At 45.1% G+C, this 16202-nt stretch overlaps 2 protein-coding genes across 3 annotated transcripts; both read right to left on the reverse strand.

Moving 5' to 3' along the window:
- Nucleotides 1-35: 35 nt before the first annotated feature.
- On the reverse strand, nucleotides 36-12141 carry tlk2 (tousled-like kinase 2). 2 transcript variants are annotated; one of them, XM_076751855.1, is made up of 21 exons: nucleotides 11461-12141; nucleotides 10244-10326; nucleotides 8663-8740; nucleotides 8497-8566; nucleotides 8366-8409; nucleotides 8094-8192; nucleotides 7296-7397; nucleotides 6989-7081; nucleotides 6672-6782; nucleotides 6392-6528; nucleotides 5994-6146; nucleotides 5824-5890; nucleotides 5625-5722; nucleotides 5444-5525; nucleotides 4839-4930; nucleotides 4606-4695; nucleotides 4304-4473; nucleotides 3662-3800; nucleotides 1925-2036; nucleotides 1408-1515; nucleotides 36-1304 (listed from the first exon to the last, which is right to left on the reverse strand). In XM_076751855.1, exons 2-21 carry the CDS (start codon nucleotides 10322-10324, stop codon nucleotides 1131-1133), a joined length of 2100 nt encoding a protein of 699 aa, XP_076607970.1. In that variant the 5' UTR covers nucleotides 10325-10326; nucleotides 11461-12141; the 3' UTR covers nucleotides 36-1130. The 2 variants fall into 2 exon arrangements, with proteins under 2 accessions (XP_076607970.1, XP_076607971.1); XM_076751856.1 differs by lacking the exon at nucleotides 8094-8192 and having other exon boundaries at nucleotides 11461-12115.
- Nucleotides 12142-12406: 265 nt separating this feature from the next.
- Nucleotides 12407-16035, reverse strand: mettl2a (methyltransferase 2A, methylcytidine). Its single transcript, XM_076751857.1, has 9 exons — nucleotides 15476-16035; nucleotides 14735-14823; nucleotides 14085-14353; nucleotides 13847-13896; nucleotides 13669-13729; nucleotides 13428-13567; nucleotides 13222-13328; nucleotides 13029-13094; nucleotides 12407-12946 (listed from the first exon to the last, which is right to left on the reverse strand). Exons 1-9 carry the CDS (start codon nucleotides 15625-15627, stop codon nucleotides 12738-12740), a joined length of 1143 nt encoding a protein of 380 aa, XP_076607972.1. The 5' UTR covers nucleotides 15628-16035; the 3' UTR covers nucleotides 12407-12737.
- Between the last annotated feature and the right edge of the window lie 167 nt (nucleotides 16036-16202).

Genomic DNA, 16202 nt, shown 5'->3' on the forward strand with positions numbered 1-16202 from the left:
GTAAACCCAGTCAGACAGAAGCCCAAAACGACAAACACATTTTAACCAATAGTATTTAATGGTTTATGCAACTCTCTGCTAAGGCCCAACCTCCCCCCAACAGTACTATTAGGCAGACCAGTCCCTTGCATTTTATTGGCCAAAAATAAATTCAAACATACCTAAATAAATATGTGTTTATGGTAGGGGGGTCAATCAAAACAATAACAGTTCTAATTAAAGGCAACTTGAAAAACACAACAGTTTTCTCCATAAAACTGGTTAAATTGAAAAGTTTTTCTTAAAAAATGTAAAAGGGGTCATTTCTCACCAGCTTCCACTCCATATCAAGTAGCACGACTCGAAAACCATTCATTATAAAAACTGAGGTGGAACACTGCCACCAGCTGGAAGTTATAAGCTTTGGTCACTGGAGTTTGACGAGGAGATGGGAGGGGGTGGGGGGGGGTCGGTAGTAGCGTCTGTCCCTCCTCGTCACAAACTATCTGGGTGTGGAATTGAAGCGGGGCGGGGGATCCCAGAACAGCGGGTTGGATGGCGTAGTGCCATAGATATTAGGGTTCAATACAATAACAGGCCAGACTGGTTGTCTCAGTAAGGTTCAAGGAGATGAGAACAAACAAAATGTTTGCAGTGGGGAGTTCAGACTACCTCGGACCAGAATGGCTCATGCATGGGTGTGTGTGTGTGTGTGTGTGTGTGAGTGTGTATGGGTATGAGGCCTTCTGCAGTCCTTTCCGTCTGGCCAAGCTGAAGCAGTTCTATACTTCTTTTTATTTTCTCTTTTTTAAGCAGAAAAGAAAATCCCAAACACTGAACCCCACTTTTCACCATCACAGTGCCAAACCTCGCCCTTTGCGGAGTCGTCCAGGGCTTTGACCCCCAGAACAGTGCCACCCTTCTGAGAAAGGACAGGTGGGCTGGGGTGGGTGGGCATGAGAGGGATGAAAGGTGACGTGGGTCTTCCTTCCCAACCGATCCATGACTTCTCACCCACCCCTTGCCGCCGTTTGACCGGTTTCTCTTGGGTTCTTCATGGCAAGGTGGGGTGGTGTCGGGAGGGGGGACACAGTATGGCGTCGCCCACACCCCCCTCTTTCAAATGGTTCAGTCAGTTAAGGGGCGTGGGCTCAGTTTGAGGCGCTGCTGTTGGAGGAGCTGGACGTGGAGGCCACGGCCATGCCCGAGGTGCCCGAGGAGGCCACCGACTTGCGGATGTGGGGCATAAGGAAGGGGTCACTGGCCAGCTGGTGCACGTCGATGCGGTCCTCCTTACGGTAGACTAGACAGCGCCTTATAAAGGCCTGGAGAGAGACAGAATAAGAGTAAGAGAGAATAAGGAGAAGGATTTTTGATGCAAACATTAGATAAACAAAACAACAGCAGTGAGGTGAGACGGTCCAGTACCTTAGCTTCAGGTGTGACTACTGGTTTAGGGGGAAACTGCACATCTGTTGCCTTCAGTATGGTGTTCTCCTGCAGGATGTCCTGCTGGGACTGGTTGTGGCCGAAGGGCTAGCGAGCAAAGAGAAGAAGCGTCACACAACAAAACACAAACCAAATTAGGAGGAAGTAAGGATGAGTGTGCTGGTGCTCAGTGCTCAGTCCATCATAAAGTCACTTTATCTTCTTTTGTGTGAAAATCAAATTTTCATTCAACATTGAAACAGTCAGAGTCACGTAGCTGACTAATTACCCTTGATTAGCTTCTCCGGAAAAAGCTTTTTTTTAATAGCAAGTGTTCATGTATCAGTAGAAGGAATTTTTCACATGTATACACAAAACTGCACCAAATCCTTAATTATGTTACATACAATTAAAATCATATTCAGTTAACTAAGGGAAGGTATCCCGATTGTACTTTATAACACAACAGCAGCTTAAATGTATTGTTCTAACGTGTTTTTTTCAGAGTGACGCCTACCTTGCGGCCATACAAACACTGGTAGAAAATGACTCCCACAGACCACACGTCCACCTTGTTGGAGATTTTGGGTGGTTCCTTCCCAACCACAAAGCACTCAGGGGGCAGGTACCTAAAGGGGAAAAGGGGGGGCCATGTTAAAATGAATCAGCTTCAACAGATGAGATTATACTGCCCGCTATCGATGTGCATTTAGTGCTCTAAGAATAAACATGATCGCAGCTCTCTGTCCCTGCATACAGTACCAAGGAGTAACATTACAGTAATATTAGTCAACACTGTGCACAAGGTGGTCCTCAATAAGTACACGTGTCTATCAGGCGGCGTGGTAGAAGTTACGCAAGCACTGACTGAATGGAAGCTGGAGCTTTGTGCACCCGCATACCAAGACATACCTCAGTAATACTATAACTACTGAGTAAAGCAGCATACGACACAAAGATCTTGCGGAGTAATGCCTTTTAGTCTTTTAGTCCCAACAGCACTTTGCTGTTGACAGGTAGAGTACAGTCAATGTTGGTTCACTCATGCATAAACCCCCCACCGCCCCCCCCAACCTCGACATAAGCACTGTGTGCGTACAGTGACACTAACACTGAATCTATTTAAGAGCGCTGAGATATGCAGTGTTGTATAATTATGGTTTGATCACACCTTTTCTGTTTAATATCCACCTATGTGTTAATAAGTGAAGCCTGCAACTTGGATGTTCTTTGCATTATTTTGTGAAATGACACGCACTCTCCTCTTTGCCATAAACTTATCATCTCTTCCACTGCTGCTGAAATGAATCCGCCGTGTGCGAACCCTCAGACTGTTCAGCCTGGAGTGCTGCGTCTGGTAAACTACAGTCAATCCAATGTGCTGTCAGAAGTGTAAAAGTCACAGCTGCAGTATTTTCCAAGTGATTAGAAGGGAAGGCACTAACTTGCATACAGATACGTATAACACAGCTAGCTTGGCACCGTGTGGTGACATTACACAGCCTTCAGCTGGGAGGGAGGGTTGCATGTAACAGTACGACATTTTCACAGCACAAGAACCGTCTCAGAAAATATCACATAATTACTATTATTCTAATCAGTTTCAATGACCCTTACAGGAATGAAAACAGGTTTTTTTGGTTGAACACAAGCTTTATGTAAACTTGAAATATTTGTAATAACACTATTATGGTAGAATTCAATACTGTAGACAAGCAAATACACAGAGTAACCCTCAATTTTCATACCACCATATACCGTGAAACTTTTCTACTGCTGCAACCGCATGAGGTTTGTTATTCAGCACAGTACATATAATTTTTTTTTACGTTATAAGCATTTCTGTATTGCTCTCTGGATGGATTTTCTCACACTCCCTTGTTGCCTCCAACAATGCTTATTGCTCTCACAGCTTCATGTTTCCTTGCAAAACGATTCTACAGAAGTTTAGATGAAGCTTGAGGTATTCTGCCTTTGAAAACACATCTGCACACTTTAGATTCTGCCATTCTGGGTTTCCCTCTATGGCATAAAATGTGTCCACACAGCAAAATGATGACTTTTACTTCCCAGCGCACTGTGTCGTGTGAAACCACTCAGGCATGGAGAAATATCGTATTTCAGGACCGACTACCTGACATAAAGTTGGCCCTCGAGGACCAAGGCTCAGTGGTAAAAATAAACAGCACAATTTATTATATCACACGTGGTGGCACCCCTGTGGCAGCGTGTCATCTTCCAGCATAAATCGTACCAGTATGTCCCTGCGCCCTGTGACGTCAGCTCCATCCCGTCCACTGAGTTGTAGCTGTCATCATCCATGATCTTCGACAGGCCAAAATCTGTGATCTTGATCTCCCCGCAGGCGGTGCCGTTCACCAGGAGGATATTACCTGAGCAGGAGGAGGACAGGTTTAACAGGCATCAAAGAAAATGTCAGCGTAGCTCAGATTTCTATTGACATTTTGAATAAAAATGACAGCCATGCTCTGAATGGCTCAGTCCTGTTGATTGTTTTCTTATGTTAACATTAAACACTCAAATTAATCTTGATAGAATAACGGGCAACCAAACCATCTAAATGCTCAAAATCTAGAATTTTATATTTTTACTGTCAACAACAACATGGCCAGATTTTAATAGACTCAGTCCACATCATAACTATAATCAGCCCATCGATCACATTGTGTGTCCGTCCAGTAAGCTTCTTGTGAACAACCAGTGTGAACCAGAATAAAAACTCCTTATCAGCACCATAATAGCTGCAGCAGCACTTCAAGTGGTTAATTAAATGACAGTTTAACTGCTAATTTAATTTCAAGTAGAGCAGTGCCAAGAAATTTGAAACAACACCATGAGAGCTCTGTGTAAGAGCCACTGTGGTGCGGAGACCCACCGGGCTTAAGGTCGTAGTGGATAATGGGCGGTCTGATCTCATTGAGGTACTTGAGGGCGTTAACAATCTGCATGATGATGGAGCGGCCCTCTTTCTCTGACATGAGCTTGTGCTGCTTCAGGTAGAAGTCCAAGTCGTTGCCCTCGCAGTACTCCAGCACTGTGCAGAACCTGCTCCAAAGCAAGGGAGAGGTATATCAGCACCTCAGCGGGATGTGGCACGTCGAATCAAGACAAGATTAAGACTTAACACAATTTGCATTAACATGAGTATATACATGCTGAAAGAAACACATGGCTTACGAGTCAGTGTCAAGCGAAAAGTAGTCGTAGAGTTTAACTATTCGTGGGTGGTCCAGCTCTTTATGGATTCTATATTCTCTGCACGCATGTCTGAAACAAAGAGCATTGTCAACATTTATGCCAGTATTTCAAATGTGAATATCACACACACACAGTCAAATCTGAAGGGATAATGAACAATAATCAGAGCATCATTCATGGCCATATTGCGGTAGAAACGGCGCGTCACTCACTTGTGATAATTTTCCTTCTTCTCGTCCCTCCAGTTCTTGTTTAACTGGTGGATTTTGACCGCAACATACCTTTGCTCTGTTAAGTCAAAGGCCTGGAAAATAAATGCCCCGTGTTAGTTAAGAACTGCATTTGGCATTATTTTGTTTTAGCTGGAGAGACTCTTGCTTCGCATTAAAAGGCTATGTTCATTCATCATTTTTACAGTGATGACAGCAGATTCTTGGAACAACTCACATTCTGGCACAATCGTTTCCTTCGAAATGCTGATGATGTCAGCTTAGTGTAATGTAATGAAACACGCATCCTCAAATATTTTCCAAAGTATGCGCAGCACAGCCACTGCAGTCGCATTATGATATGAGTATGTTAGTGTTCACCAGTGCAACACCACAAGCTCTGACCCCAAAAAAGACCACAACTTCGAATCAAAAGCTCAAAAACAAAAACTAAGCAGCAGGACACTGGGACTCCTTGCAAGGCTACTGCGCCCTATAAGATTGCACCAAATTGTGCATATCTTTATGAAACAGGATGTTTGGGCAGAGGTCTTCATTGAATTAATTAGAGGTTCAGGGCAAACAGGGCAAGATTAAGTTTCTCTCACCTTGTAAACTTCACTGAAACCTCCCCTTCCAAGTAAATGGAGTAGCAGGTATCGGTCATTTAGCGTAGGGTGATCTTTGAATCTGTACAGGGTGAGAAACAATTCAGGTTGTTTAATTCAAAAAGAGCAGAGTCACATCTTTAGGCTAACCAGGAAAGGGCCGTATAAGGAGAGATCGTACTGAGAATTATCCTCATTGTGGATCCTTTTCAGCTCGCGAATGTGAAGGTTCCGCACTCGCTCCAACCTCTCCAGCTCCGCCTGGATCTCTGCCTCCTCCTGCAAAGGGCATCAAAACAATATCAAGACCTGTGCTATTAACAAAACAATGAAAGGCCGCAGTAAGCCCGCTTCCAACTAAAAAAAAACATCACCGTTACCTTCTTAAGATGGCCTAGTCTTAGCTTAAAGATTTCCTCTTGCTCGTGATACTCTGCCTGCGATAACCTGCGGGGACACAGAAGCGACGTTAAGCGACTCTAAATATGCATGCAAGGAAAAACACGGGTGGTATAAAAGAGAAGATAAACAGCAAAGAAGAGCAACGTACGCTTCACTTTCCGTCCCATTGGTCTTGCTTTTGCGTTTGTTTTGCTCCAGGCTCGGAGGTGGAGTCTGGGCCATGGAGGGCGGCTTGCGTTTGGCTAGCAGCTTCCTCTGTCTTTCAATGTCCTCTCGCTGGGAATTGATTCTTTCTTGTTGTCTGAAAGCAGACGACAAATTGCAATGACATATCAACCTCAGGCATTAATCAGCTTGTGTCGGCCTCTGGCTCCCTGGTTAAGATGCTACCTTCACCTCTTCTGTGGAGGATGTGCTCATGTTAAATCAATGACAAACACACGGTTTCACGCTGTGCATTCACAAATATAAATGTATATATATGCTTAAAAATGATGCTAAAAGTATGAAAGGAGAAGATTAAAGTTAAGACATGAAAGTCCTCACTTGATAAGGTTTTGGAAGGCATATCCATCCGTCCACTGCTCAGTGAAAGACGCTCCATGTCTCACTGTGGTGAAGTGACCCAGTCGAAGCCTGTCCTGCATGCTTTTGTCCCGGCACGCCATCTTCTCTTGTTTAGACTGGAGGAAGGGCAGAGAAACACAGGCATCAAACCAGTGCTGGTGATTCCATGTGGCTTAAATCTGGGAGCTCACGTCAAGAACGCACAATGATCGACTGACTGCTGAAAGTACAAGCTGACAATAAGTCACAGTGAACATACTTTTTCAATTAGCAGCTTCTTGGACATGGTGACACACTTATTTAAGCGTTCCTTGTATCGTTCCAGCATCCTCTGCTGTTCATCAATCTGTCTCCTCAGATCACAGTTGGCCTGGAGCCGAAAAAACAAACACGCAGGAAGAGGGTCAGGCAAAAAGCATTAACAGAATTTAAATTTGTTTATACATTACACAAAGGAGGAATGTGTCAACATCTAACATGCCTTGACTGAAAAACCAAGAAGGAGAACATGATATTCTCTAAACCACTGGAAATGGCAAGCAGAGTAGCAGGGATGAAATGTAATGAGATTAGTACCCGCAGCAAATCGTCTATTCGGCCCTCCTTCTTCTCCAGGTCAGAGTTCTTGTTGTTCTCCATTGCTGTTAGTTTCTCTATAGTAAGGTCAGACTACGGGGTACAGTGAGCACAAAAAACAGTGTTTATGTTAATGGTGGATCATTCGGACGCAGTGAAAAACTGCAGTACAACAAGGAGTCCACACTAACAAACTCTTCCAGTTGCTGACGATTCCTGAAAGTTACTGTTTATGCACCAACGTAACAAATACCTTTAAGAGTAATACGTCATATAATGAAGCCGGCTCTGATGCCATGTCAAGTACCTGTGTGGCTTTGTGGAGCATGTGAAGAGAAGCAGGCTTCAGCGAACACGTTGAGTGCTCGGTGTTGGCCGAGCTGACGGAGGAGGGGCTTCCCTGCTGCACCTGTGAGGCAGAAACATCCATCCAATAAAAACTTTGCACATACAGAGGGTGTCTTAATGTGTGAACGTCATCACACTGAAGAGTTTATTGGGACCTGCTGCTGCCAGTCGTGATAAAACATGAGACCAATGCGGCAAAAGAAGTTTGCACGAAAATGAAGGACCCGAAACTGTAGACACTGGAGTGAAGTCATACTCAGAAGTACGTGAGACTGGGTTAAATTCTCACCGAAAAAGCACTTTAGAACTCTCATTATTTCAAGGCTTTTGAGTGATTTGTTTCATTTGAGAAGATGTAAGGCCTCCAGTTCACAAAAAAGTATCAAAACACCAAAAGGCGTGTGCAGGCTCGTTGAAAGACTTCTGTCATTTGATGGCAATATGTGTGTAATGTGGGTCCATTTGCATTTTTATCAGTTTTCATTCCTGCATCATGCTCCCTGTCATTATTGCTTTCCTTGGTTTCTGCTTTTCGAGGAACTGTGGCTGATAATGACAGATGTAAACACACTTTATGACTACACATGGTTACACACTGATTCTGTACAAAGAGTGTTTACAGACCACATCAGATTCGTCACACCTGTAAACAAACTTGACCTATTTATGTTAATAACAAGCGTGAAAGAGAGAATGGCAGGAAAGAGTGTTAGGAGATAAGAAAGCATGAGAAAGACCATAGAGCAAACATGCTCACCGTGACAGGGGGGTTGGAGAGGGAGTGCTGTGGGGAAGAGCGGACCACTGGTGGAATTCCCCTGGCAGGGCTGGTACCAGGACCGCTACCTCCCGCAAACTGACAGACACGTAAAGAGAGGAGAAGAGGAAAGCAGTTCAATGGAAAGACCAAGATGGACAAAAAAAGGGGTTAGAAAGTAAGTTTGAAAAGTTACTGAAGCATTTTTAGAGGATGTGAGGTCTGCTGGACACACGATCACTACGACAAAGAAGCTATCTTCTGCCACTCACCTCGAAATAATCGCTAATTTTATGTCCCCTTGCTCCTGCTTTGCCTAGAAGAGAGAGAGGCAGGGAGTTCAGAGAGAGGCTGATGTGTGGGGATACATGATGAGAGGATCACAGCGGTGGGACAGTCCTACCTTGGCTGCTGTCAAAATGGTCTGCTTTCCGTTTTCTCACTCTCTGGTCGCTTGCTTTCTTCTCAGGAGTCTGTCAGGGAGGTAGAGCGAATCAACTGCATGTGTAATAAAGTAACACAGAGATGGCTGACTTTAAAAATCCTGTTCATTTGTGACAGAGACTAACCTCTAGCTCCTTGTCACTGAGCGAGCCCACGCTGCATAGACTCTGATTGGATGACTCATTTTGGTTCTGACCTGAGCCCTGTTAAATGAGGCAAAAAAAACCCAAAGCACAAGGAGCAATTAAATACAAAAATGCATAAAAGATGAAAGAGATATGTGTGCGGAAAACTGTATTTGCAAAATGTGTAAACATGCACTTGTTGTGTATGCGTGCTCATGTGAGAGACAGCACACGCAGAGTTAGTAAAAGGGGTGAGAAACTAAGGGAAAGGATGGCGATTTGTGGCTAAATACTGTCACCGTTAACTTCCCACTGAATCTAGACCCGCATCATGTCCAAATGCCCGTTCCCTAGGTGATGCCTGTCAGTCAAATGAATCACATCAGAATTCAGGAGGCACTGTCCAATCAGGGAGAGATACTTAGTCATTCAGAGCACACTGGAGCTCTCTCACTGAACCCTCCTAAAATGGCTGAACATTAGGCATGCTGCTGAGGAAGTATTCCTCCCTCTGTCTGTCACCTTTAGATAATGTCATCCATTTTTCTCCTGTTCACCACGGTCTTAACTGTTCTTCTCTTCCCTCTCTGGAGAAAGCCAGTGAAAGATGCTTTTCTTGATCAAAGAATGACAGCTTGTTTTTACTCCCCCTTCGAACAGAAAGATATCTCGGTTGTTTGATCAGACTTGTTCAAAAGGAAACGCATTTTCCAAAAATTTGGGTAGGCACCTCCCTGTTCCATTACCAAAAGGTGTCCTAGTTGTTCGACCTTAGGAAAACAATTTTCCTCTTTTCTTTCATATCACCTCTGAGATGACAGACAGAGCAGCAGTGCCACGGGGCTGTTCAAGGTCAAGAAAAAAAAAAGCCTAAGCTGCTCTATGACACTGAAGGGCTTTTAGACCACCAACCCATATTTCTTCGTAGCATTTTGTTGACACACTTCTCTCTCACTTCCCCCCTACACACATTGCATCCCTTGTCATACAGGGTGGCTGTGGCATAATGCCTTGCCGAGAGCCGCCATTTTCTCTGCGGCAGCAGCCATGCCATGCTCTGGGCTCAGCTCTGCCTATGGCTGGCACAGGGCCCACTCCTGGCGCTGACTCTCGCTCCCTAACTGTTCCAAGATCACCTTCCACAAAGACAGCTCCATCCGTGTAGCAAGCGAGAGGGTGGACGGCTAAATGCTGCCTCCACTCACACCTGGTCAAGAACTATTTCTGCATTCCTCCTCTGCCTTCACTCCTCCTCCCCATACCACCCCTGTCCTGTCTGTGGCCTTCTTGGCAAGCATCGCCACTTGCACATACAGCCACTACATCATGAGCCAGGGAGCGATGCCATATCACACCAGCCAAAAAACACAGACATAGCTCAACCTTCTCCAGAGACAGACAAAGAAAAGGAGCGGGGCCAAGCTTGTCCAGGCCAAACAGAAGAATGATACTGAGGCAGGGTGAGACAAAGAAAGGAAGAGATTCACAAAAATGTGTTATCGAGAAAATCTGTGATTATAAGCACTTTGACAGGAGAGAGTCCTCATACTCCACCTCAGCGACATTTGCTGTAACACAAACCTTAGCCACGCCGACCCCTGTGAAGCGAGCCTCCAACAGCTCCTGCCGTCGGGGGTCCAGGCTATGCAGTTCTTCCATCATGGCTGCAGAGACAAGAGCACAGATTAAGGAAGGCGTTGTGGGGTCTGGTATATTCAAGTGGGAGTGACGGATCACTGTTTCAAAAGCATTGGTTGTGATGAGTCATGGCTGTTTTTAGCTATATGGATGTGGAAAATTCCTGTTATGAGTCATCAATAAGCCTGACAATAATGTTTTCCACTATCATGTGTGTTCAACAAGCACCAGCCATGAAACTTGAGTACTCAAGGTAAATACTCAGAGTCCTAAAATGTACAATGTGGCCCAAAATATAGCCAATAGGAGATATCAAATATGCATCAAAGACGTAGGCCAGATGTGTAGAGTCATTGTCTAGAAAATTATAGCATCATGTGATAACACCCTGGCATTATAGGCCTAAGCTGCATGGCGCTGGAGTTATGAAAGGTCACTAATGGAGGGGCTGCCAAGTATACTCACAGCAATGGAAAAGGCCACTACAGACCATAAGTGTTCAGCTTGCTAGCTTGTGTAAAAGGTTAACGTTTAAGTTACACGCCCAACGCTGACAGCTATGTCTGTCTGTTATCTATGGCTTGCATACATTAAATGAACACTGTCAAAAGCAGCATTCGTGTCCATTTAGGGATACATTCTAGTACTTATTCCTGGGTAACTTTACTCAGGATTGGTTTGCTGGCTCAGTTATCAATATAACGACCAGCATAACGATTTGATACAACATCAGTGAATGATCGGCTAAAGCTAACGTTGGATAAATGAGCTAGCAAGCTTCCCGATGTTGGCCATCACTTAGCATTGCAATCTCAGAGCTAACGTTAACGGTTGATGTTAGCTAGTGACATTAGATTTCATTCTGTGAAGTAACGTCTCAAAACAAGCCAAATGGTAACTGACGCTGGCACAGTCACAGTTTTCTACTCACATAGCGACTCAGAACACCACAACTGCTGTCCGCGACAGTAAATTATCTCGCAAACACACGCAGGATAGCTAGCGTTAGGTAGCCAGCAGGCTAACGTTCACTCGTCTGTCAAAAAGAAGCATCTTCTCGGTTCTGTTGTCAGGTGCTCGCGCCACGACGCCTGGACTCACTCACACAACATACCTGTCCAGATAAGCCCTTTTGTTCGACAACCTAACGGAATACTTACTGCAATTCAATATTTCCTCGCTCCTGCGGAGGGCCTGTTGTTAGCCCTGAAACCGTCCCCGTTGTTTCCCCGGTGCTCGGCAGACCCTCCCAGGCTAGGCCGCATCAACAGCCGCGTCCCTCGCGTGCTGATTGTTAACGATCAAGACACGGGAACGTGCGGTGTTGCTCAAGGTAGACGACGGAGGATTCCCTCGGAGGCCTCGACGACTCCGGGTATCCCAAACCCGCCTTGCTGTACTCCTTAGGCGGGGATCCCCATCGCATCCCTCTCTCCAAGGACCATACCGTGCTGTGTCGGGTATCTCGTTCCACACAATGGCGACTCTCGAGATTCTGCGTTTTTCACCAGGTATAAATTCTGTCTTTGGGTTAGCGTTAGTTACCCCTATCTTTTTCTCCCCCGGTGGTGAGATGAATTTCGGGTCCTTGCTTTCAGCTCGATCAAAACAAAGTTCGGCTCCAGTCGCCTTCCTCGCCGCAGGGGAGAGACCAATCTGTTTCGGAAGTTGTGCTGTTGGCGAGCGTTTCAGTTGAATCCGGATCGATTCGGTTCGGTTCTCATGTTTTTGCAATGTAAACAATAATCAGTAAAATCTCATATTTTCTCGTGAGATTGTTCAAGTATTTTCACCTTCGTTCAGTCCACGCCTGCCCCAAATCTCTTGTCTGGACCAATGGCAAATCCCTCTGTACACAATACAATTTAACAGCGCCCACCCACACCACCACCTAAATGATCATTTATCAGAAAGTGGCCATTACCATGATGTTCACACCCACATGCTGCACTTATATAATACCAATAAATTACAAAATTAATGCTTTTTTTCCCCAAAGTAGCCAATTAATTAATTAATTAATCATCCAAGAGCCTGTGACAGAGAGGACCAACAACACAAATCAGTGATTCCTTTCTTTAACAAAACACTTCTGGACGCAGCTTTGAAATGCCGACAGAAACAACAGCTTTACAATTCAGTTTTTTTATTCGTTTTGCATATAGAAAAGTGTCATGAAGTTATCTAAAATCATGCCATTTATCCCAAAACATCAGCTCATTAAAAACAGCATCTGGCAGAATACATTTACACAGGGGTAACCAGCCCTTTCTCAGATTACTGAACTCATCAGCACAAAATGAGAAATCGTGACTCTTGCAGCCAGAATTGCGGCAACATCAGGAACGCCAGCCGTAAAACGAGTCCATCAACATTATGGCAGCTGAGATGGTGTAAGGCCTTCCAGCCAGCACCGCCTGGGTTTGAGCTTCTGGTTTCAGTCGTGGTCGGAGGTCGACCCAGACGGGGTCTCTCCCGTGTCTCGGTCCTGCGTCTCATGTGACTGAACGAGAGCTTTGCGGTACTTGCACTGGATCCACACCCGGTACATGGTGAGCTGCTTGCCCCTGTTGACCTGGAGCCGTCTGTCCACGAGGTTCTGCACTTTCTCAAGCCCTGCCTCAGTGAACATCTCATGGAGCTCATCTAAAATCAAAAGCAGCACATAAACATGACCGCAGAACGAAAGAATCCCAATAAACGTTCACCAATGTGGCTTTATTTTTACCTTGAGTAAAGAAATACACTCTTGTTCCATCACCTCGGACGTAAAAGTTTTCAGACAGACACCTCCCTGAGAGAAATAAAAGGACATCTCCAGCAAATTACAGACAGAAGTGAAGAATAATTGACCTTTCTGAATCTGGACTTCATGAACAGCTACTTGGAGAGGAGGCTCTCTGGGCTTCAGCCTGACTCACCTTTCTTGAAGCGAAGCTGTGCCATATCATAGCGTCCGTAGTCCCTGAGCAGCATCACTCCCCCGGGCTTCATCAGCCGTGCTAATCGACTGATGGATGCCTGCATCCTGAGACAGGGTGAAACTTTAAGTAAACCAGAGCTTTACTCAGTGACTCGCACTGAGTGAAAGCCAAAGAGGAGAAGAAAGGCACAAAGGAGTTCTTACTTGTTGGGATGCAACGCTGATAACACAAAGATTAGCACTATAACATCAAGGGTTCCATCGGGGACGGGGTAATTGGCTTCCACATCACTCAAGTCATGAACAAAGGCGAAGCAGCGCCCAGGGTCATATTCTGGATTAGTCTGATTACAAGAAGGCAATGTTAATTCATCAGTCAGCCCACAGCCCCAGAGACGAACACAGCTATCAACACAACACGCTTTCATTGTTTCCATCGTCTCACCTTGACTAACTCCACAGCAGTGCTGGAGAAATCGCAGCAGTAAACAAAGAGTCCCGGGTCGCTGCGAAAAGCAACGCTGCAGTTATAATTTTAAGTGCTCAACGTTAGACAGACGCAGAGAACATTATCTGCCGAGAAATGGCTTGAAACCACACGCACAAGCCTCGACTGCACTTACTTGTTGGTCTTCAGGATTGGAAAAACTGTATTGCCCACACCACAGCCAACCTGTGCGACAGACATCAAATCAAACTGCAATTATTTGGTTTGATCAAATGTTTACTCAATGTAAAACACTAACACACATAGCAGCAAAGCTTGCTACAAGCCAATGAAGTCTGACTAAAAAAAGCTCAAACTGTGAGCTTTCATTTGTGTTGCAGCCATCCGACAACGTGCTTTCAACCGACTCTCACCTCCAGAATGCGATATGTGGCAGAGGAGCCGGGGACGTCACCGTCAGCGTGAGGCGCAGCTGCGACCTCCCTTCTTCGCTCCTGGTCCGGACCGTCCTGCCGACTCTCGTCTGTGCCGCAGGCCTCGGGATGGGACTCGTGGTTCAGGCTACACTGCGGGGCCAACTCTGGGAACTCTGTGAAGAGCCAGTGGCGGTCTTTGAAGAAGCGGTTCTCGTGGATCGTGTAAAAATCGTTCCAGTACTCGTTCGCCCGGCAGTCGTACTCCTCTGCAAAACAGGTAAGACGGCAAAGCCAGGCGTTAGAGTGGTAATCTAACACATCTTACCATGATTACAAATCACAGCATAAGCAAAGCATAAAATTGATTATGGGCAATATTACTTAAGTGGAAGTCATCACTTATCATTTTAGTGGTTTGTCTAAAGCCAATTATCAAAGACAACTGTCAAAAATCAATTACAGCCTCAACTTTATGAGCCAATTTGTGCACACCATTAATATAAACATTCTGCAGCAATAACAAGGTCAGTCTCTGCATGTTTTCACACTGATCACATAAAGCTTTAATGAAAATGAGTGCATGCGCTAAACTGATCCTCGATGTCAGTCATCCTGTTTATGTGCACGAGTCTTAACGGCAACGCCACCTTGTTTCTCTGAAGGCAGTGGCTGACTGTTTTCTAGGACTTTCTTCTTGGCAGATGCTTCTTGTTCCTCAGTCCACTCCACATTGTCCCTGTTGACGACAGAACACGATTATCCAGAAGTGATGCAGAGGATAACAGGACAGAAACACATCCTGAGATAATATTCAGAGCGGACGGGGGAAATAGGATGAAAGCACATCAAGTAAATAAACAGTTTAATTAAATTAACCAAAATCCTTCAACAGAAAGAAGGAAGAACCCGCAGGTACATTGTTAATTTAGACAATAAGATGGAGTACGACTACTAGATATCATCATTTTACCAAAATATTGTTCATTAAATGTGATTATATTATTATTTAATGTTAAGTTCTATGATCAAATGATACCATATGACTTAAGAATATATCATATTTGCCAAATATGATAGAAATACAATGAAAATTGCCTGAAAATAATAAGACCTGTCCTTTGGTAAACCCCTTCAAAACAACAACAACAACAACAAACAACAACAACAACAGACTGTAAATCAGCCAATCAGTGACAAGCTATCGCTACAAAATAAAAGCATTGCATTTGCTTATCATTGTCTACAATCAATCAGCAAAAGCAGGTTTATCAAACTATTCCAGCAGTCATGTAAGTGATGATAATGTCCCAGTCAGGAGACACTGGCTCTGACAGAGATGCACGCGAACATCTGTCTGTCCTTTTGGGTTTCTGCTTCAAGTTACCGACCATGCGTTGTGCTGGAAGACCTGCCGCGGGTCTGTGAGGAACCGGGTCCCGAACTGAGGTCTCTTCGCATCTCCGGTGCCTGATTCTGCCACAATCAGCTCTGTTTCGCTGCTGCCTCCCTCCACTCCGGCCACGGCATGGGGCGCCGCCATGTTCGGACTGACGCGACGGAAGCCGTGAGTCCAATCGTGCTGCGTTCAAGGACTATCGGACCTATTTAGATCAAGGCTAATAGTATAGATTAAACTTGGTAAATCGTAAAATAGACTGCTCCTCTTCCTCCCAGTGGCTGAAGAGCACGCTGCATCACAAAGCACAGTATGCTAGCATAGGTCTAATTAGTTGTAATCAGTAAATTTGCCATGGTCTGCGGAGCACGTGAAGGAGACACGCTTCTTTGTCCAGATCTCAATGGACGCAAGTGACATCATAAGAGTGCACTCTCAGTCAGACGATCATCCAGCTCTGTACACGGGTCTACAGGCTGCCTGACGATAAAACGATCTGCACAGAACTTTCAGGCTGCCTCTCTGCAGTCGAGCTGCAGAGTTGCAGTGTTTGTACACTAGAGGGAGACACATGCCAAGACTGTCTTAGCTGTGACCTGTTGGCGTCAGTCTGACACGCATGGATGACGCGGGTGTCTGGACTGACGTTGCACAGGTCAACCGTGAACTCATGAGTTGAGTTTGTGTACACTAATGTGTTTTACCAGCTGAGAAACAGC

Source organism: Chaetodon auriga, chromosome 16 (genome assembly GCF_051107435.1).
Source record: "Chaetodon auriga isolate fChaAug3 chromosome 16, fChaAug3.hap1, whole genome shotgun sequence".
Lineage (NCBI taxonomy): Eukaryota > Metazoa > Chordata > Actinopteri > Chaetodontiformes > Chaetodontidae > Chaetodon > Chaetodon auriga.

Bases quoted from the DNA above. Each gene is read 5' to 3' on its own strand.
- tlk2 (XM_076751855.1), bottom strand. From the start codon at position 10,324: ATGATGGAAGAACTGCATAGCCTGGACCCCCGACGGCAGGAGCTGTTG. The intron at 4,931-5,443 runs GTGAGAGAAACT...TTTATTTTCCAG, and splicing joins GTTTCAGTGAAGTTTACAAG to GCCTTTGACTTAACAGAGCA. The intron at 4,696-4,838 runs GTGAGTGACGCG...TCTTTGTTTCAG, and splicing joins AAGAAGGAAAATTATCACAA to ACATGCGTGCAGAGAATATA.
- mettl2a (XM_076751857.1), bottom strand. From the start codon at position 15,627: ATGGCGGCGCCCCATGCCGTGGCCGGAGTGGAGGGAGGCAGCAGCGAA. The intron at 13,568-13,668 runs GTGAGACGATGG...TCTTGTAATCAG, and splicing joins CTGCTGTGGAGTTAGTCAAG to ACTAATCCAGAATATGACCC. The intron at 12,947-13,028 runs GTAAAAATAAAG...TTTTGATTTTAG, and splicing joins AGTGTATTTCTTTACTCAAG to ATGAGCTCCATGAGATGTTC.